Source organism: Podarcis filfolensis (assembly GCF_964270895.1).
Source record: "Podarcis filfolensis genome assembly, chromosome: 12".
NCBI classification, from domain to species: domain Eukaryota; kingdom Metazoa; phylum Chordata; class Lepidosauria; order Squamata; family Lacertidae; genus Podarcis; species Podarcis filfolensis.
Genome location: NC_139614.1, coordinates 11,475,506 through 11,497,835, shown reverse-complemented (window position 1 = coordinate 11,497,835; position 22,330 = coordinate 11,475,506). Strand labels below are relative to the sequence as shown.

General features: G+C 43.3%; 1 protein-coding gene across 6 annotated transcripts in view; it reads left to right on the top strand.

Moving 5' to 3' along the window:
- Window positions 1-17,871, top strand: part of ZDHHC3 (zDHHC palmitoyltransferase 3) — a 51,610-nt gene extending 33,739 nt beyond the window's left edge. For 3 of the 6 annotated variants that reach the window (XM_083578233.1, XM_083578232.1, XM_083578234.1), the window contains 2 exons: window positions 6,133-6,263; window positions 16,563-17,871. In XM_083578233.1, the coding sequence (XP_083434359.1) occupies window positions 6,133-6,263; window positions 16,563-16,802 (371 nt within the window). In that variant the 3' untranslated portion in view covers window positions 16,803-17,871. Of the gene's footprint in view, window positions 1-6,132; window positions 6,264-14,115; window positions 15,773-16,562 lie in introns of those variants that run through there. The other 3 variants (XM_083578235.1, XM_083578236.1, XM_083578237.1) reach the window with 1 other exon arrangement.
- The last annotated feature ends 4,459 nt before the right edge of the window (window positions 17,872-22,330 follow it).

Here is a 22,330-nt window from a genome sequence, read left to right as displayed (position 1 = left end):
ATGCTTTCCTGACAATATGGTTTTTAAATGCTTTATGTGCTTCACCTTATCATACCACAAATATGCATGCCACCCAAATACATTATTGAAACCTTCTAAGTCCAAAATGTCTGTGTTCTCAAGAAGCAGCCATTCTTTCAACCAGCAAAATGCTGCTGATTCATAGTAAAGTTTAAGATCCAGCAGGGCAAATCCACCTCTTTCTTTTGCATCAGTTAGTATTTTGAATTTTATTCTAGGCTTCTTGCCCTGCCAGACAAATCTAGAAATATCTCTCTGCCACTTCTTGAAACAGTCCATTTTGTCCAAAATTTGCAGTGTTTGAAACAAAAACAACATTCTTGGCAATACATTCATTTTTATCACAGCAATGCGGCCTAGCAATGAAAGCTTCAAATTTGACCATATTTCTAAATCTTTTTTGACTTCCATCCAACACTTTTCATAGTTGTCTTTAAATAAATTCACATTCTTGGCTGTCATATTAACCCCCAGGTATTTCACTTTCTTAACCAATGTTAGACCTGTCTCCTTCTGAAACCTCTCTCTCTCAATCACTGTTAGATTTTTCTCTAGAACCTTGGTCTTTAACTTATTCAACTTAAATCCTGCAACCTGACCAAATTCTTGAATCAATTCCAGTACTCTTTTAGTACTAGATTCTGGCTCCTGTAATGTCAATACTAGATCATCTGCAAATGCTTTCAATTTGTACTGTTTAGCTCCGACCTGTATACCCTTAACCAGTTGGTCCCTTCTAATCATATTTAAAAGAACCTCCAGGACCGATATAAAAAGCAATGGGGAAATTGGGCAACCTTGTCGTGTCCCTTTCTCTATCTTAAATTCCTCCGTCACCACATTATTAACAATTAGTTTGGCCTTTTGTTCCTTGTAGATTCTTTTTCATAAAACTCCAGGAAATGTTGTCAAAAGCTTTCTCCGCGTCCACAAATATCAAAACTGCCTTAGTATTGATGTTCACTTGTAATTTTTCTAGGATATTAATTATATTTCTCGTGTTATCAGACAAGTGTCTACCCGGGAGAAAGCCTGCTTGATCTTTATGTATCTCTTCCATTAGTACTTTTTTTAATCTTTTAGCCAAAATATCTGCAAAAATTTTGTAATCCACATTAAGTAGAGATATGGGGCGGTAGTTCTTAAGCTGCGTCTTCTCAGACTCACTTTTCGGTATAAGTGTAATATAAGCTTCCTTCCACGACTCTGGTGCTTTTTTCCCTTCCAAAATTTCATTACAAACTTCCTTTAGTGGTTGTATTATCCAATTTTTTAAGGATCTATAGTATCTTGAAGTTAAGCCATCCGGCCCTGGAGATTTACCCAATTGCATATTTTGAATGGCACCCTCTACCTCCTGTTCAGTTATTTTGTAATTCAACATTAGCTTGTTTTCTTGAGAGATTTTTTGTAGTCCATTTATTTTCAAAAATCGGTCAATGTCAATTTCTTTCTGTGGCCCTTGTGTATATAGTTGTTTGAAATACCTCTGGAAACAATTTCTAATCTCCACTGGATTCTGTATATTCTTTCCTTCAACTTCCAAATTTATAATGGTGTTAAGTTTTTGTCTTTTTTTCATTTGTCAGGCCAGTAATTTCCCACATTTGTTGGCTGACTCAAATGTCTTTTGTCTCATCTGTTTAATTTTCCATTCTATTTCCTGGTTCATCATTTTCATATACTGTACTTGATATAACTTTATTTCTCTCAAAATCTCTTGCGACTTCAGTTTCGCTCTCAGTTTCTTCTCACCTTCCTTTATTTTCTCCAAAATTTTATCTTTTTTCTCATTTTGAGTTCTCTTCTTTATTGCATTCTGTTGGATCAGAAACCCTCTCATAACCGCTTTACTTGCGTCCCAGATTACTCTTTTTTCAACCATGGTATTCATATTTATCTCGAAATAGTCTCTCAAGGTTTTTTGGGCCTTCTTGGTCACTTCCTCATCCCTAAACAAGGTGTCATTCATTCTCCATCTGAAGGAACCAGTTGGTGTTAATTTCATCTCCATCTTCACAGCATTATGGTCAGAGCAAGTCTTAGGGCAAATTTCTACTTTTCTTGTCTTTGGAGCCAGTCCTCTAGTTACCCAAATTTGGTCAATTCTTGTCCATGTCATTTTGGCTTCAGAGAAAAAAGTTCCCTCTCTACCCAAGGGATTCTTTGTTCTCCAAATGTCAACTAAATCCAAGTTGTCAGTCATCTCGAAAAATGTTTTTGGTAGTCTACCATCCTTAGTAACTACCTGTCTCTGTGCCTTGTCCATATTTGTAGATACCACTCCATTCATATCCCCCATCATGATCATATTATAATCCAAATAGTCCATCAAAGTCTCATGCAACTTTTTTTAAAAGTCTGATTTTCCCTCATTTGGTGCATAAACGCCTACTATCAAAAACTTCTCTCCTTGTGTTTGAATTTCAATTGCCACAAATCTTCCTTGATCATCTTTAAATATGAATTTCGGTGATAGGCTCTCCTTTGCGTAGATTACTACTCCTCTTTTTTTAACTTTATCCGATGAGATAAACTCTTGGCCCAATCTTTTATTAATCAATACTTTCCTATGTAGCCTTATCACATGTGTTTCCTGTAGGCAGATCAAGTCCAGTTGTTCCTTTTTTAATAAATGAAAGACCCTTTTCCTCTTTCAAGGGGAGTTAAGTCCATTAATGTTCCAGCTTAATAGTTGCAGAGCCATGATGTAGTTACACTGATTTTCCTCCAACTGCGCCCAATACTTGCTCTTGTTCTGTCGGTGGTATTAGTATCGCCTTCACTGGGCAGTCCAGTCCAAAGGATAGCGTTGCTATGTCCACCCAAATCAGGATGGTATCCAGACCATAGCTGTCAACCGTCCCTTATTTGGCGGGAAACTCCCTTATCCCAGCGCCGTGTCCCCCTGCTGTCCCTTATTGATGATGTCCCTTAAATTTCCCGGGTTTCATGCTCGCCCGGCTCGGGAGGGAAGCAGCGGCTCAGTGTCCTCCACCACACGAGAGAGCGCGTGCACGAGCTGCCGCGTCTCTGTCTCTCCCTTTTCCCCCTCAGGGGCGTGTTGTGAGGAGACAGGTGGCGGCGGGCGGGCGGGCAGCCCCTCTCTTGCGAGACTTCCGCTGCACTGCCAGGGGAAGCCGGAGGTGCCAGCGGCTGAGGAGGCGGCCTGAGGGAGGAGGAAGAGGAGGGGATGGGGAGGGACGCAGAAGGGCGGCGCTTCGGCGGCGCCGCAACCGCCTCATGCCGGGCTCGCGGGTGGCGTGGGCGAGAGTCTCTCTCCCTCCCCCCCCCCTTGGGCGGGGAAGGGCCGATGGAACTCCTTGCGCCAGGACGACGGCAGCCCCGACGTGCTGCCTAGCATCCCCTCCAACCAGTGCAGCATCTTAATGTAGTGATTTCCCCCTCTGCATCCCTTTCATAACTCTATTTTTATAAATCATTTGTCCATCCACAGTTCAAATTTTTACTACAAGTTTTCTGTCAATCCTACCAATGTATGTAACTCTTTACAATAGCTTTTCAACTAAATTATAATCTTTCCCCCTTCTTTATTAAAGAGGTCCTCTTCCTGGTTTCTAATTCTGCCTGTAAGCTTTGCCATCTCGACGTCGTTCATCAGTTTTGTCTGCCCCTCTTCTTTGGTCGGAGTTGGAGACCCTTAAGATCATCTAGTCCAACCCCCTGCAAAACACAGTCAGTGGCAGCAAAAGCAGCATGGCTCCATCAGTGCCGGATTTCTGCATAAGCTAAGCCAGTATCCCTTATTTTGGCTGCTGGTCCCTTATTTTCGAGGCTGCTGGTCCCTTATTTTCAAATCTGTAAGTTGACAGCTATGATCCAGACATGCAGAATGGTCTCTTCCTACTGTGGTTTTGTGCATGAATCAGCCCTTTTAGGTCCCGTATAAGTTCGCTGGACTCTCAGAGGTCAGGGACTATTAACAGTTCGTGTTCAGCATCCTTCGTTTTGCTCTTAAGCCAAGGCTCTGAAGTGACACATTTTTAAAAAGCTGTTTCCCATCCTACTCAAATTTGGGTAAAACTGTCCCATTGGAGACCATCTGCATGGTGCAGCCCTCACAGGCATGTGTAAAAGAAATATAGAGTATTTCATGTTTCAGTGAACCCCCACAATAAGAAATAATTTCTCCTTGTATGAAGCTAGCTAGGCTGAGTGAGAAGGAGCCTATTTTCTAAGGCTCTGAAAAATTCCTCTAAACAGTTTAATCTATATACTGTGACTTACTTGTTTTATATTAATTTTCTCCCTCTCGTCTACATAAAAATAAATTTAAAGCAGAGCATCTGTTACACTTTGGATTTTGTTTATTTTTGAGATTAATTTCCTGCCCTTCACCCTAAGGTTGCAGGGTGGGTTACATAGATGATGATGAATGTATTAAAGACAACCATGTATATTAGTCATCTCCAGCTGTCAGAATGCACAAGAGCTCAGGGCTAGGTAAAAGCTCTGGAGAGATACAGTGATACCTTGGTTCTCAAACTTAATCTGTTCAGGAAGTGCGTTCCAAAACCAAAGTGTTCCAAAACCAAGGCGTGCTTTCCCATAGAAAGTAATGCAAAACAGATTAATCCGTTCCAGAGTTTAAAAAACAACCACTAAAACAGCAGTTTAACATGAATTTTACTATCTAATTAGACCATTGATCCATAAAATGACAGTAACAATCAATGAACTGTACTATAAAATAAATAAGACAGTACTGTAGATTATAAAAATTAAAATTAATTTTTTTCTTACCTGAACTGACAATAGTCATTGTTTGGATGGGGGGCTTTTATCCATTTCCGCAGTCACACAATCTATCACTCCGTAGCTGAACTGGGTTCCACACAGTCACAAAAACAAATGAACCGAAAAATGCAAAATAAATAGCAAAAATAAAACACCAAACTTAATCCGTTCTGGAAGTCTGTTTTACTTCTGAAATGTTCGAAAACCAAGGCGCAGCTTCTGATTGGTGTAGGCACCCTGGAAACAATAGCCAACAGCCACATTGGATGTTCGGCTTCCGAAAAACATTTGAAAACCAGTGCACAATGCTTAAAGCTTAAGTGCAACCCAAATTCTATACAATTTATACAAGAACCTTCTAGGAAGTGTATAAATTGTGCGCTCTATATTTGTTTTGCTTAAGCTCCTGCAAAGAGCTACATGCTGAAACGATGTCTCTGGCTGCCAGCTTTCTGCTCATATCCCCCTACCCCCAAAAAACAGAAAAAACTTTTGCAACTGAGATTTCACCATGCTTTGTGCATTCAAACAATCAGAAAAAAAGAGCCAGAAGCATTTATTTTTAAGAAACTGAAAGCTGAGGTTTTGACAAAGCTGAATTTCCAATTCTACACTTGACTAAAATGCCAATGACTTTGATTATTCCTAAAACTATTATTTGCACAGGCTTTTAAGACTCAATTCTGTTCTTAACTATTTTTTTGCAGGCTTTTATGATGGGTTTAAAAATATATTTCTCTAGTCTGTTGGCTGGAGCCGCCCAGAGTGGCTGGGGAAACTCAGCCAGATGGGCGGGGTATAAATAATAAATTATTATTATTATTATTATTATTATTATTATTATTATTATTTGTATTGCATTATTTCTTACTTGTAAGTCACTCTGAGTTCAGTGGAACCTCGGAAGCCGAACACCTTTGAACTCGAACGTTTTAGCTCCCGAACGATAGAAAACCGGAAGTGATTGTTCCAATTTTCAAAAGCCGAATGTTGGGTGCGGCTTCCAATTGGCTGCAGCACAGTTTTGCAGCCAATCAGAATCTGCACCTTGGTTTTCGAACTGTTCCGGGAGTTGAACGGACTCCCAGAACGGATTAAATTTGAAAACCAAGGTACAATTGTACAGATAATTCCCATTTCGCACGAGGATTCCGTTGCAGACCCCCATGCACCTAAATCTGCCCTGGCCTGTTCTGTCCCTTTTCATGACATCTTTATGATGTCATAAAGGCTACTTACGGGTCCAGCACTGTCATTCGGATGCGCCTAAACAGGGAGAGTTGCCTGTAGTATAACAACATCCATTGGCTCCTGCTTTTGCCTGGAATACCGTATCACACTTTGTCTTTGCAGAGTGCAGTTCTTTCTCTCCACCGACGACTGTGATCCTTCTTATCCTCTTGTGTTTTGAGGCTCTCCTCTTTCTAATCTTCACGTCTGTAATGTTTGGAACGCAGGTACACTCCATCTGCACTGATGAAACGGTGAGTGCGTCCTGATCTCTTGCTCCCATCCCCAATTCCGTACAGCGCGTGAATTTGCTTTATTCTACTGGATGAATGCCGCTTTTAAGAAAAATGCTTTTCTCACTTTCATGAGCTTGTTCCCCAGGCAGGCAGGCAGGCAGGTGTAAAAGTATTTTATGAATGGTAATCGGAATCGCCTTGCAGTTTTCTTTCACTCCACCAAATAGACTAGAATCTCACACAACAGTCTGGTATCTTAACGGCTTCTGTAATTCCAAGTTCCCAGTTTTCACTGGGTTGTAGCAAAAGTCAGTTCTACTCAGAGTAAACTCATTGACATTAATATACATGACTTAACTATACCAGTGGGTCTACACTAAGCAGAACTTTGTTGGATACAACCTATTGTCTCTTATTATTGTTCACACCTTGACATGAAAAGACAATATGAGATACATGGTAGAAAGCCGTTTTTATTCACAAGCAGCCTGTAGAGGAGCTGTATCCTAAAATAACAATCTTCACCATCCAATTAGGTGGGAAACATGCAAATTGTTAAGACTATATTTAGTTGGACCATAAGGTAAAGGTAAAGGGACCCCTGACCATTAGGTCCAGTCGTGGCCAACTCTGGGGTTGCGGTGCTCATCTTGCTTTATTGGCTGAGGGAGCCGGCATACAGCTTCCAGGTCATGTGGCCAGCATGACTAAGCCGCTTCTGGCGAACCAGAGCAGTGCATGGAAATGCCGTTTACCTTCCTGCCGGAGCGGTACCTATTTATCTACTTGCACTTTGATGTGCTTTTGAACGGCTGGGTTGGCAGGAGCAGGGACCAAGCTATGAGAGCTCACCCTGTCATGGGGATTCGAACCGCCGACCTTCTGATTGGCATGTCTTAGGCTCTGTGGTTTAACCCACAGTGCCATCTGCGTTGGACCATAGTGTTTCATTAAAGTGGATGTCTTGGGTCTCTGCCTTCTGCCCCTTTCAAAGGAGAATTGTGAGGAACTATTATGTTGTAGCTTGACACACCTGAAGGAAACCTGTAGACTCGGCATCCTTTCACAACTTCTGTGTCGCAAGACGGATGTGTCTGTGTTCTGACACAGCTGCCGGGGGGGGGGGGTTTGCGCGTGGTTATTTGCCCCTCTTCCTTGGCTCCTCCCTAGATAGTAGGATGTTCTTTTTTGAGTGAATTGACAGCTGTAAATAGATGCCACTCTGACCCAACACAGTCATTTTTGTCCTCTGGTTGTTTCCCTCATAAATCAGAGGGAAAGGCCTGTTTGTTTCCTTTGTTGATATCCATTATCAACACAGGTGGCGCTGTGGTCTAACCACTGAGCCTCTTGGGCTTGCCGATCGGAAGGTCAGCAGTTTGAACCCACACAACGGGGTGAGCTCCCGTTGCTCTGTCCCAGCTCCTGCCAACCTAGCAATCCCAAAGCATGCCAGTGCAAGTAGATAAATAGGTACCGCTGCGGCGGGAAGGTAAACGGTGTTTCGTGCACTCTGGTTTCTGCCACGGTGTCCCGTTACGCCAGTAGCGGTTTAGTCCTGCTGGCCACATGACCTGGAAAGCTGTCTGTGGACAAACGCCGGCTCCCTCGGCCTGAAAGCGAGATGAGCGCTGCAACCCCGTAGTCGCTTTTGACTGGACTTAACCGTCCAGGGGTCCTTTACCTTATATAAAAAGGTTGTCATGCAGGTGTGCTTGGCAACTTAGTAGTATCTTTAAAAAAGCAACTTCTGCAAAGGGCATTTCCTATAGATGATGAACAAATATTTAACTATCCATTGCTATGTGTGGGAAGGAAATACTTCGTTCCTGGAGTAAACGGCTTTGAACCAATGAGGTCATATATACCTGAAAGTGCATCCAAGGACTCAGCCCCTTTAGTGCCACTACTTAATCTCCCCGCCACACCCACATCCTACCAGGTGAACATGTCTAAGTTCAGCTGCCTAAACTTAAGTGCCATGTTGTGCAGTCCTAAGCAGCCTTACTGAGGTGCATATTTCACACTTTGTTATGTGGGGCTTGCTCCCTAGTAAACATGCTTACGACCGCAGCCCCAGGCTGCACAGGGATTTGCTTAAGCATAAACCTTTCAAGAATTCTATGCCCGCTTTCAGATTAACCACATTGCTCTTACCCGTGTTTTCTTGGGAGCTGAAAGTAAATGGAATGCCAAAACAGAAAGGGTTAAAAATGAATTACCTCCGAAGAAGAAACTGTTCTATACAGTCAAACCTTGGTTTTCGGACAGCTTGGTTCTTGAACGTTTTGGCTCTCGAACGCCACAAACCCAAAAGTGACTGTTCCGGTTTGTGAACTATTTTTGGAAGCTGAATGTCCGATGGGGCTCCCATGGCTTCTGATTGGCTGCAGGAGCCTCCTGCAGCCAATCAGAAGCCACGCTTTGGTTTCCAAACGTTTTGGAAGTCGAACGGACTTCCGGAATGGATTCTGTTCAACTTCCAAGGTACAACTGTACAGGTTATTTACCTACCGTATTTTTCGCTCCATAAGACGCACTTTTTTCCTCCTAAAAAGTAAGGGAAAATGTCTATGCGTCTGATGGAGCGAATGCCTACGGATGGCGGGGGGATCCTACTGCAGTCGTGAGCAGAGGATCCGTGGTTCCCCTTCCTTCCCTCCTCCGTGGCTCGCTTTGAAGCAGCAAAGCGGGAGAAGAGCCGCTTACACGGGTGTAAGCGGCTCCTGTCCGGTTGGCTCCTTTAAAGCAATTGTGCTCTTTCCCTCCCTCCTCCCCGCTCAGCTCGCTGAAAAGCGCCTTCTCCACACACCCCACGCGTGCTCCTTGTCCCTTGAGTGCTTTTCCTTCCCTCCCCACTTAAAACGTGGTTACAAAGCACGGATCCACATGGATCCTCAGGATTTTTGCATTGGGCTACCCCAAACTCATCGTCAAATCACATGTCTGTGGCCACAGCATGAACCACAAAAATCATACATCCACTGTTTTGTTCAGAATATTTTTTTTCTTGTTTTCCTCCTCTAAAAACTAGGTGCGTCTTATGCAGCCCAAAATATGGTAGTCACTGCTTCCAATGTCACATTTGTTGTCGCTACGAAGTTTTAATTGGATGCTCTTATTTATTCAGACTATTTATATACCACTTGACTACCATTGGCTCTAAGTGGTTTACAAGGATACAGTAAAAAAAGGTAAAAATCCGTTAAAACTGCAAAATTAAACTTCAGTTAAAATGTCTGCTGGAATATAAAAGTCTTCAGTAGGTGCCAGAAGCTTGATAACAGAACAGCATGCAAAAGTCCAGCAGCAGCGGGCAGGAGTTAAAACACAACAAAATGATTCTGTATAAAAATGGCAAATTACTTACTGACGGCAGCAAGCAGAAGGCTAAGAGCTTCACAGTTCTAAAAGGTATTAAATGACTTGAGCAAAGTTGTTCACTGGTGCCAAAGAGACGTTAGATTGGCATTCCAAAACCATGATGCCATAGCAGAGAAGGCCTTGCCTTGTGTGTGTGTGTGTGTGTGTGTGTGTGTGTGTGTGTGTAGAGGGAATGACACAGAGAAGCACATTGGAGAGAGATCTTCAAACATGGAAAGGTTCATGCAGAAGGCAGTCCATAAGGTTCTCAGCCCCTAAGCCAATTGCATCTAGAAAAGTTACAACTTGCATTTTGAATATAGATGCTCATATATGTGGTCAGCTTTAGAATGGCTTAACGTAAATCTTGACAAATTGCTGTCAACACACACACACACACACACACATACACAGTCATACCTTGGTTTTTGAACACCTTGTGACTCAAACGTTTTGGCTCCCGAATGCCGCTAACTGGAATTGGGTGTTCCGGTTTGCGAACTTTTTTTGGAAGCCAAACGTCCGACGCGGCTTCCGATTGCGTGCAGGAAGCTCCCGCAGCCAATCAGAAGCCACGCCTTGGTTTTCGAACATTTTCGGAAGTCAAACAGATTTCCGAAACGGATTCCATTCAAGAACCAAGGTACAACTGTATTTTACTACATGCTAAGCTGTTGTTTTCTATGCACAGTCCTCCAGAACTACAAAATCTCTTTTCTGGGTAGTTGCATGTAAATTCAGATCCCACCAATGTAAATATGAAGTTAGACTTTTTGCCCCAAGCATCACTTTGCACTTACCGTATTTTTTGCTCTATAAGACTCACTTTTTCCCTCCTAAAAAGTAATGGGAATGTGTGTGCGTCTTACGGAGCGAATGCAGGCTGCGCGGCTATCCCAGAAGCCAGAACAGCAAGAGGGATTGCTGCTTTCACTGCGCAGCGATCCCTCTTGCTGTTCTGGCTTCTGAGATTCAGAATATTTTTTTTCTTGTTTTCCTCCTCCAAAAACTAGGTGAGTCTTGTGGTCTGGTGCGTCTTATAGAGCGAAAAATACGGTGCTTGAATATTGTTTTGCCCTTTTGTTGCTCATCATCCAGTTTGGAGAGATGCTCCAGAACTTCTCCATTCTGCTTTAGATTCCACCATCCTTCCAAACTTCGTTAAAAGCTCAAGTTATGCTTCCGGGCAAGATAGCAAACAGTACTTTACCTTCACAAGCATCAAGGCAAAGCCAGGATTTCAAACTGTGGTCTAATCCTGCTTTGCGTAAACCACAGTTTACTAGGCAGAAGTTTCTGAATCCCTCGTCTGTTTGAATGCCAAAGAAGAGGAGGGTGTGTGCAGGCCCAAGGTTATAGCTGTTCATAACAGTAAATCATGTTTTGCTGTTACAACTGAATGCATTCAGTATCTACTGGCTCACACACCTGTTGAGACTCAAAGGATTCTCAAAATATTGTTAAGGCAGAAGTTGTCTTTCCAGAAGCCGTGCTACTTCATTCTCAGCGAAGCTTATTCTTCGATATGCTTCATAATTTTATCTTACCTGGCTCAGAAATTAGGCTGATGAGTCTGTCGTTACCCCAAATTGCCTCCGAATCTCTCCCTTTAAAAAAAAAGTGTTATATTTGTTGGTGATGAGGTTGATTTTGTAAGTAGAATATTTAGATGAGCAATTTTACATTTGCATATGAATGTCACCCAGAGCCAGCAATCGTTAGTTGAAACACGTTGCCTTTCTCGGTTTGAGTTCTCGGATGTGTCAGATGTTGGCATCTCTGACATCTTCTGCGGTGTAAGCAGATGAAAATAATCCACCTCTCTGCTGTCGCCAGGTCCTCCTTCAGATGACCCTTTTATATATTATCCAGAGGTCCTGCCATCTCCCTGACTCCTCGCCTATGATGTTTCTTAAAGAAATATTTAGCTGCGTCTGTGCCTCCAGCAATTTGCTCCTCACATCTCTTCTCTCTATGCCTTAGCGATTTCCGCATTTTGCCAGAGCTGTTTCTCCCCACCCGCCCATTTCCTTCAGTTTAGCAAGATTTCTGTTTTATTAAAGAAACACATTTGCAGCTCTTTTCGTATTCATACCAATTCTGATGTATTTATTGATTAGTATAATTTTCTGTAGGGACGCGGGTGGCGCTGTGGGTAAAACCACAGTGCCTAGGACTTGCCGATCGAAAGGTCGGTGGTTCGAATCCCCGCGGCGGGGTGAGCTCCCGTCGTTCGGTCCCAGCTCCTGCCCACCTAGCAGTTCGAAAGCACCCCCGGGTGCAAGTAGATAAATAGGGACCGCTTACTGGCGGGAAGGTAAACGGCGTTTCTGTGTGCTGCGCTGGTGCTGGCTCGCCAGAGGCAGCTTCGTCACGCTGGCCACGTGACCCGGAAGTGTCTCCGGACAGCGCTGGCCCCTGGCCTCTTAAGTGAGATGGGTGCACAACCCTAGAGTCGGACACGACTGGCCCGTACGGGCAGGGGTACCTTTACCTTTACTTTACCTATAATTTTCTGTACTGCCTTTGACTCCAGGAAAGACCCCACAAAAAGACCCCAGCAAGTACTAATCTCTCCCGCAAATCATAAAACATCTATAAAAACCTTTCAGTAAAATATGAATATAAACTACAGGGTTCAGGCATTAATGACCTGGAAAAGCCTGAGCAAATAAGTTTTTGAAGCGTTCCGGAAGCACCCATCTGTTGATGCCTGCCTAAATTGGAGTTTTATGTTCTGTTGGATCATTTTTTATAGTGGCTATAAAGCAATTTTTGGGCTTCCCGACTCTCCCCTCCAACTTCCTTTTTAACTTATCTCCACCCCCACCCCCCTTTTTTGAGGAATGGCTGCTTCTGGAAATGCATTTGACTGGGGGGGGGGACTTTCTAGGCAATTCTGGTGTGTCTATGATGAATTTGATACTGTTTTAGTTTCTCTTCAAGTGGCTTGAAATTGCTCATTGCTCAGATGAGAGCCATTCACTGCTGAGCATTTAAATCAAGGATCACCTTATCTCTCCTTAGCTTGCATGGCTATTTTTAGGCACGGTCATTTTGTGTGTGTGCGCGCGTAGAAATATTTAGAAATATAGGAATATTTTCTTTGCCATAGTGTGTACACTTAACCACCATGACAGGTTTTCTGCTTAATTAACACCTGTTATCACATGATCCCTTCTGGCTGTACCCAAGATTTCAATATATTTCCAGGTCCCCATTTTGAGAAATGTGACAACTGTAGTTCATCTGTGTTTGGCCTGGTATTGTGAGTGCCTCCCCGCCCCCCGCCCCCGGCTTCCTTTGGCTCTGTGACTTGATTTTCCCTAGAGTTTCTCATTTCATTGCACTCTGTCCTTCCTACCTTTCTAAATGTCAGTGTGAAAAACAGGCCTCAAATCTTTGACACGGCATACAATGATACCTTGGTTCTCAAACATAATCCGTTCCGGAAGTCCGTTCCAAAACCAAAGCGTTCCAAAACCAAGGCGTGCTTTCCCATAGAAAGTAATGCAAAATGGATTAATCCGTTCCAGACTTTTTGAAACAACCCCTAAAACAGCAATTTAACATGAATTTTACTATCTAACAAGACCATTGGTCCATAAAATGAAAGCAATAAACAACGTACCGCAGTCACACAATCCATCAATCAGTAGCTGAACTGAAAAAATGAAAAAAGCCACAAAAACACAAAATAAATAGCAAAAACAGACCTCAGCGTGGCACTCAAATTGGAAGCGTGGCACTCAAATCAGAAGCATAACACTCAAAACAGAGCACGTTTGGCTTCCCAAAAAAGTTCACAAACTAGAGCACTTACTTCCGGGTTTGCAGTGCTTGGGTTCCAAGTTGTTTGAGTACCAAAGCGTTTGAGAACCAAGGTAGCGCTGTATTTTGGAAAACCGATTCATTTCCCAATGTTCAACTCTACACTTCGTGCTGGTGTTATTTCAGATTTGGAGTCGTGATTGCAAACGCTAACACGCAAGTGGTCAGCAAACAAGTGGCGTGTTATCGGAAGCGTCTCAGTTTGCTCTCCCCCTAACCATTCCTAAACTAATGGGGTACCTTTTTTCACTTTGATATATGCACCGTCTTTGTCCTGCAACTCTTTTTCCCTGCTGACACAGCCTGTAGCTTGCTAGTCAGAAGATTCAGTGGGCATTTCTTGAACTTCCTTGTGGAGAACTTGGAAGTTGATGGAGGGATTAACCATTTGCACAAAGCCTTTTGACTCCCGTATCCAATGCTTTTATTTGGAGAGTTCCTAAAACTTTCATAACACGTTATATGACTTCCTCTTTGTTCATAAATTTGCTGCTGGTTTGGGTTTCTTTCTTTTCCTATCCTTTTGCAAACTCACAAAGTGGGGAGTGTTCAGGGAATTGGTTATTTTCCTGCTACAGCCATTTGATAAAAGGGTAGCCGAGAGGGAGCCTTTTTCCCCGAAACCAGAACTACCGAGTTAAGTTCCTGACTGAAAATGTCATGTTTCTGTTTTCAGGGAATAGAACAGTTGAAAAAAGAAGAGAGAAGATGGGCTAAAAAAACAAAATGGATGAACATGAAAGCAGTATTTGGCCACCCGTTCTCTATAGTTTGGCTTAGCCCATTTGCCACTCCCGATCAAGGAAAAGCAGACCCCTATCAGTATGTGGTCTAAGAATCCATGAACAGCATTTCCACTAAAACACAAAAACCACATTTACAGCACTACTGTTATTCTACATGAATGTTTCAAACGGATTTTTTTAAAGAAAAAAAAAACGCCTATTAAATGGCTGACGATGGCAGAGAAAAGACAAAAAAAAAAGCGCCCTGTAGTCTAAAAACAACTAAAAAAAGAGAACTTTTCAGTCATTCTTTGTCTCTGGTGGCTAAAGCTTTTTTTCTTTTCTTTTTTAACCTGTTAACTTGATGGGTCTGTTTTGGTTTCCTGTCTGCTTTCTGTATGACATAACTAATGGAAAAAGGGAGGGTGTCTCTTTTCTTGGCGCCCACCTCCAGTCTTTACACACTCTGACTGGCACCCGAGTGACAGTCCGTGCCAACAGTGCCATCTCGTTGCGTAACAAATTATGGACTTTGGGATGGCAGCTGACGCTTTCGGTGAACTATGGGGGTCTCTTCGTGTTGCGATATTCCCTTCCACCCCCACCCTGAGCTTTTAAGCCTCGCTAAGAACCGAAAGATGGAAGAACAAAAGCCCGAGCCTGTCAAAGGGTCCGTTAATAACAAAATTGCCTAGCTTTTAATGTCTCAAACGTATTGCCGACATTACCGTACTTTGGAAAGCTACAGAAAGGATTCCATCTCCTCCCCCCTTTTTTCATTTTTTTTTACGCTGTTTGGTTCCATCCTCTCCCTTGTTCCTGGGTTAAACGGCGGAAGGTTTTTGTCGGCGTGTGTGGGTTTTGATGCCTTACAGTTGGAGGAGGGAGAAATCTTTATTTCAATGTATAGAATAGCAAGATGATGTCTGTCTTTGTTTTGGAAAATAAAAGGAGGGATGCTTATTCAACAGTGTTCATATGTATGTAGGCTTGCCGGTCCAAATGAGAACCTAAGCACAGAATGTTTCCGTAGATGCGTTGTCTTTTTTTAAAAGAAATATTGCCACCTTTTTTATATCTCTGTAAATGTCTGTTCTCCTTTATATTTATACATATTATATATTTTACATTGGGGAGATGTCAAGTGTTAAAGGATCATGCATGCCTTCTGTCACAGCTTTGTGGACGGCAAACTCTGTATGCAGTAAGATCTGGGAAACGGGGACTTGAGTCGAGGGCATTCTGTATAAAACAGAAGCGAGTAGAATTAACTAGATTACACCCGAAACGACTTGAGTCTGTAGAATTATTATTTTTTTGGTATCTCGACAGGGATTTTATTGTATATTTTGGATCCAAAAAACTACTGATTAGAGCCATCATAGTAATTGCAAAAAAACAAAACAAAACCCAGCACTATAAGATGGTAGAACTGCAAATAAGCTATGCTCCTGAATTAATTCTTTTGACTGAATCAAAGCCGGGGTGGGAATCAGTGAAGGAGGCTAAGATCTGTCTCGTTTCAAACCTATGTAAATGCTGCATCTTTTCAATTCTGTCAATGCTTCCATATGGGAAACAAATGCAATAAACCTTTTCTGAACACTGTTCCTGTGCCTTTTTATGTTGTTGTTGTTGCTGCTGCTGCTGCTGTTGTTGTTAAACATCTTTGAATAACCACTTGCACCCAAGGAGGTGCAAGGAGGAAGAAAGTTGAGTACCAGAATTTGGGTTTAAATCATGTCTTTTTTTAAAAAAATGTTTGAAATCAATCGTACACCGACTACTCATTTAAATTAGTTTCCACCGACTTGGCTCAATGAGTAAGCAGATATTTCTGTAACAAAATCTGTTTGGCTGCTCAACAGTTGGGTGTAGAAGTGTCTCTGTTGCTATAGGAATGCACAAAGTGGATAAGCCGATCTCACTGTGTGCTTGAAGTAGAGCAATTTATTCGGATGAAAGATGCCTTTAGCAATTGCATGCTTTTTAACGGTTAGGAAAGAAGGAGGGGGTATTTTTTCTTTCATAAGATAGTTCCTTCCTGCATTGGACCTGAGGCCTTTTTTGGCGGCCCTTGGCAACATTCAAGAAAAAAAAAATCTTACAAAAATTATTTTGGGGTGTCATGCCCTGTTAGTGTATAATACACTGTTTTTCTCTCAGTAGAGATAAATATCTCACAATAGTTTATTTATCAAGCTCCTTTCAGCTGCTCCTTCCCTTTTTATTTATGCCTGGTCACTGTAAGGGGGAAAAAATCTTCAGGAATCTTCACAGCCCTAACTAGAAAATTCTATTTATGCTGTTATTAGCAGGTGATTAGTTAGCAGTTTCCCAAGTTCTGTGGTTTTTAACTGCCGGTGATGAATAAACCCCAAACTTTTGTCTTCTGCAGGGCATAGAGCGGCTTAAAAAACAGGAGCCGACGTGGGAAAAAGTCAGCGGCTGGGAAGGGATGAAACTGGCTTTCGGGGGTGATCTTTCACCCAGGTGGTTCAATCCTTTTTCAGACCTGAGTTGCAAGAAGGCTCCTCCAGCCGGCACAGCAACAGTGGCTCCATCTGAGATGGCGGTCCAGGAAGCTTTCGAGCAGCTTTCTCCTCAAGAGGTTGTTGTGGGTGTGCTAGACGAATAAGGTGTCCTTGCAGATCTCCGTATGCTTCTATAGCTCGAGCACTTGAGCCGTAGCTTTTTAAGAGATTGTGACGCATGAAAGCAACGAGGCTTCCCTGTTCCTTTAGCCAAGGACCTCACCTGACAAGAAGCGGTACAGCTATATTCCCGCGATGGTGACCTACTGATGGCGATGAGGATTTTAACCAATCTTCCGTAACTCAAAAAACAAAACAACAACATTAATGGGTTGTCCAAAGTTGACCATACCTAAAAATATGCAATAACGAAAACTTAGCTTAACTCTTACTTACCCATCAGATCTGGTGGTGAGCTCTCATGAAAGACCGGCCAAGAAAATGGATTCAAGGACAAAAATCCAAGCCCAGTATTGGACTCTTGGAGACCAATGAAACCACATTGTTCCTGCTCACACCATTGAACATATGTAAGTGGATTCCTCAGGAAGTATTAATGTGCTATAAACGGTTGGGTTTTGCCACATTTTTTGTGGCAAAATAACTATAAAGATTAGGTGTAACAGCCTACCCACACACATAAAAAAACCCAGCATTAATACAGCTAAGCTGTAGATACGTAGTATGTAAAAACTACATTTTGGGTGTTGGGCTTTTGTGGTTTGGAATCTGGCATTAGACCATTTACAGTGGACCCTTGGGTTACGTTACCTTCGGGTAACGTAACTTTCGGGTTGCGAGCGCAGCAAAACCGGAAGTGTATACTTCCAGGTTTCACCGCATGCACAGAAGCGGCACCTCTAGATGTGGACTTTTCGGGGTACGGAGAGACCCTCGTATCCGGAGGGTCCACTGTACTTACAGATGCCCCATTGATCTACATTTATTTCAAAGAGTAATTTGCAGCACAGAGAGAAAGAGAACTGTTGCAATTGTGGTTCTGGCCTGGTGTAGAAGCTTGAAGGCCAGTCACATCTTTTTGTACAGTGTGTTCGTGAGGCTGGTTTATCATAGCAACTTGGCTGATCGCTTTGAATGGCAGAGCCTTGAGTGAATATTCTCGTGTATCTCAAAAGGGTTAACTTTCAGTGTTGAGGATACTGAGCTTCTCTGTTTTTAGTAAACGGAGAAGGGTTACTTTGCGGCTATGGGGCCTAGTGAGTGGTTTGGGAACAACCAGTGCTGCAGTGTTATTGAATCTGGACCCCCATGTAAGAGAAGATACATGTAATGCAATGTTTCTAAGAACAAGAATGTTTCTGGAAGCAAAGAAAGAGACCAATGGCTTCTTCGATCTTCCCTTTTAATACCAGGTGCTATAAAAAATAATAATTTACCAAGGGGATTTTTGCGTTTTATGTTGCTTATCAGTTGGGAGAGCCCATTTAGCACCTTATCTGTTGTCTTTTTGTAAAAACAGAGGGAACAGGGAGAGCTCTATGATGGATGAGCTCAGTATAGCTAGGATCTAAAACAACAACAACCTGTGTTCTTTTCTCTGTGCTTTGGGGTTTTGTGTTGCTTTTAAGTGTCAGCTCCCACTGCCTATTAGGGCATAGCAAAACACTTTTTTGAAACTGAAGGGAGTTTCTAAAGCAGCTTATGAGGAGGAGAACGTCCTGATCAAAGGAGCTGTGTGACATTTAAAGAAAAAAACAATCTATCCTGGAGTAGCTCTTTGGATCCTAGCCTATTACAGTGGTACCTTGGTTCTCGAACGGCTTGGCTCCTGAACAAATTGGCTGCTGAATGCCGCAAACCTGGAGGTAAGTGTTCGGGTTTGCGAACATTTTTCAGAAGCCAAACATCCGACGCAGCTTTCGATTGAGTGCAGCCAATCGGAAGCCGCGCCTTGGTTTCAGGAGTTGAACGGATTAAGTTTGAGAATCAAGGTAGCAATGTATTAGGACTTAAAGCTTTATAGATAACAAAATATAATCGAAATATAGCTAATTTTAAAACGGGAAGCTAATTTTCAGGTGTCAAAAAGGGAACTGAAAAGCTCTCAGAGATTCCCACCATTTTGGGACTAGGGGGAATGAAGTTAAGCTAGGGCTATCTCGTAACTGGGAGCGTATGTATGCGTACCTTTTTAAACTCATGCTCATTCCTCCCCGGTCCTTTTTGCCAGTACTCTTCCCCCCACCCCTTACAGGACATGAGCAGGGGTCTGTGATGCTGTCAAACCACTGGTCCATTTAGCACATATTGTCAAATCTGACTGGCAAGGACTCTCCCAAGATTTCAGGCAGAGGTCTTGCTTATCACCTGGTCCTTTTTAAACTAGCCGGGCCGGGGATTGAACCTGCATGCCAGGCATGTGTTCTGCCGCTGAGCTATGGCTCTTTCTCCGTTGCAGTTGAGAGAGTTAGGCAAACAAAGGGGAAGGAAAATATAGGAGCAGTTATACCTTCACTCCCTCCGCACACTGTCCAAGTTACAACTTGCCAGCCTTCAGTTAAATACCTGCTTGATTCTAAAGCAGTATATCATTTTAGAAGGGATAATGGAGCTATATAATTGGAGGAAGAGATGCACTGTAGTTTTATAAATGGAAATTGATAAATATATATATATCAAAATGGCAGCTGTCAAAATATTTAGAATTCCACAATACATAATATGTGAGTCCCTAATTCAAACCTGAGGACTCAATAAAGAAAAGAAACACAGACAGTCGTGATTGTTATGTGCCTATTAAGTGTGTGGAATTCTTTTCTGGCAGGATTTAATAAGCATAAAAGCAACGGCCAAATAGAATGGATAGATCTGCAATGATGATTCTTGGCAACCTCTCCTGCTACATGGCAAAATTTTCAACTCACCTTCTGGCTTTGTGTCTGGGAGTTGCATTAAAAAAACAAGTCTCTTGAATTGGAATAAGACAAGGAATTCATTGACACTGTGGACAGGCTATGTATTCGTACCTGCCCATGTTTGACGGCTAAAGTGTCAAATAAATATGGGAACATAGCAACTTGCTACTCAACAGTGATCCTAGCTCATATTTGCCGGTTGTCTTAGAGGGACCATCGCAATCCGTTCAGTAATCCATATTTTTCTGTAAGGAGCCTCTCCACTGATATCAGTAGAGCACCTATTAGCAAAATGCCTAACAAAAAATCTAATTTTATTGCCCTAATAAATAGTCCTGAGCGTGGAGAATAAATAGGAAAATAGAGTTAATGTTGTGGCCTTTAATATGAATTCCTGCCCATGAACAGTTCAGGAAATGCTAATTGCTCAAATTCTTTAGTTCGCCATTCGTGTGGGAAAACATGCCTTTTCGAAATGGACCTATGTCGTGCCTTTGCTGGCAAGATTGGGGTGGTTTTCTTCTTTTTTTGCATTCCAAAGTACTAGTGTTAAATCGTAATAGCTACTTGTCAGGGAATCAGGAGCAGGAGCACTGGGGAGAGAGGATTGGGAGAGCGAAGGGGAAGAATCCGAGGGCAGCGTAGGGGAGTATGACAGTGGCCCGAGAGATTCCATGAGCTTCTCCAGCGAATCAGAAGATTCCCAGAAGGGGGCGCCGATGGTCAGGGCAAGGGGGGTCCCAGGGGGGACGCACCAGAAACAAGGAGCCAGAGGGGAACCCCAAAGCAGCAGTGGAGGATCGGGACCAGTTTCCCCACCAGAGCGTAGTGGGAGGGAGGAGTCACATGTGTCAGGGGCAGCGTCTCCTCCAGAGAGGGAGTCAGGGCTGACCACGCCTCCAACGGAGGGGAGGTCAGTTGCAGCTAGCCCCCCCGAAGGGGGAAGCAGTGACAGCAGCAGTGGAACGGTCAGGAGGAAAGCTGCTGGCTGGGCGCGCGCGCCAAGTTCAAATGTGCAGGCGTGCGGAACAGCAGGAGACCCGGATGGGGAACCAGCTCCTAAAGCCCGCCGGAGGGAGGGAGAAGGCTCAGGGGAATCAGCGGGAGAAGAGGCTAGAAAGGGCGGGACCCCGGCGGGCAGGCGGACCCAGAGGAGGAAGGAGCAGCGGAGAAGGTGGAGCAAGGCTAGAATCTTAAATTGGTGTCAAGGGGGAGGAGACTCAGACGGAGCATCAGTGGTCTGACACTTTAGACGTGGGGCTGCGCGCTGCGGCTCTGGAAGTGAATCTGAACTTCAATAAAGACTTTTATACTTAACAACGAAGCAGCGTTGGTCCTTTGTGAGCTGGGACCTAGGGTAGCTCTGACACTACTATTGCAGTGCTAAGGGCCTAAAGTGAGAACTGTCTAACGATTGGCAGATTTCTGCTTTGACGCTGCCTGCGTAAGGTAAACGAAGCAAGAGGCAGACTCCCAGTGGCTTGGGCTCCAAAGCGGGGGCTCCATGAGTGGAACTGCACACAATTTCTCCTTCCCGTGGTTGCCAGGGGATTGAAGGGGAAAGCAAGAGAGCCCATTTCTGTGAAGGGAGCTGGGTTTTGTTCTCTGAATAGAAGGTAAAATCCAAGCCACTGAGGTCTTGTGACATTTATTAGTTTTTGACGGAGGGATTCTGCTTTCCCTCCCTGTCCTGTTGGCACAGGGGTGCCAACTTGGATAAAATACAGTCGTAACCTTGGTTTTCGAATGCCTTGGTATTCGGACATTTTGGCTCCCGAACGCCGCAAACCCGGAAGTGACTGTTCCAGTTTGCGGACTATTTTTGGAAGCCGAACATCCGACAGGACTTCCGATTGGCTGCAGGAGCTTCCTGCAGCCAATCAGAAGCTGTGCATTGGTTTTGGAAGTCGAACGGGCTTGTGGAACAGGTTCTGTTTGACTTCCAAGGTATGACTGTATTGGGGGCCCCAGGTAAGCCCCACCCTGCACATCACAAGACTCACGGCATGCACACCATTTGAATGGCAATGCCCAGCAACTGTGGAGGGACTCAGCCCCTCAAATATTTTATTGGGGGTGGGGGTTGAAGGGACCTCGGCCCATGGGAGTTGGCTACTATGGTCACATACCCTCTAGCGATGGATTTCAATTCTTCCCCTTCCATCCTTATTTTTAAAAATTAAAAACAGGAAAAATTGAGGAATAAATGCAATTTGGGATTCAATATTTTAGCAGGAGCTATCTCCCTTACACTGAATAAAAGTGCCTTACTCAGGTCCCCAGGCCATTTTATAAAGCTTTACTGTTTTACAGAATACCAAGGTTAATTGACCAAAGCTTCTAATCTTGCCTTCCCCCTTTCCGAACCCAAATGAATTTGGACACTGTTCTGTTCATTTATCGGAGAGACTTTTAGGCGTGAGCCCAAGAAGGTACTTCACACCAAATAAGCTTCTTGATCTGAGATCCAGTGTTTACATTTCTAGGTGTATTTCCACCTACTGTGAATAGCTCAGTTGAAGCCAGCAGAATATCCTGCCTTAAGCGAAGTATCTTAAGTATTTGCACAAGTGGCACCTCGGCTGCATTGAAAGTGCTCTTGTGCATTAAACTCATCATGTGCTGCAATATTGTGCAACCAATGACCCCAGTGTTTGCTTGAAAGCAGAAGTACGTCTTAAATAAGAAATGCATCTGTTCTGGAAGCTAAAGGTGACTTCGTTTCAAAGGCTTTAAATAAATGATGGGCTGGGAGC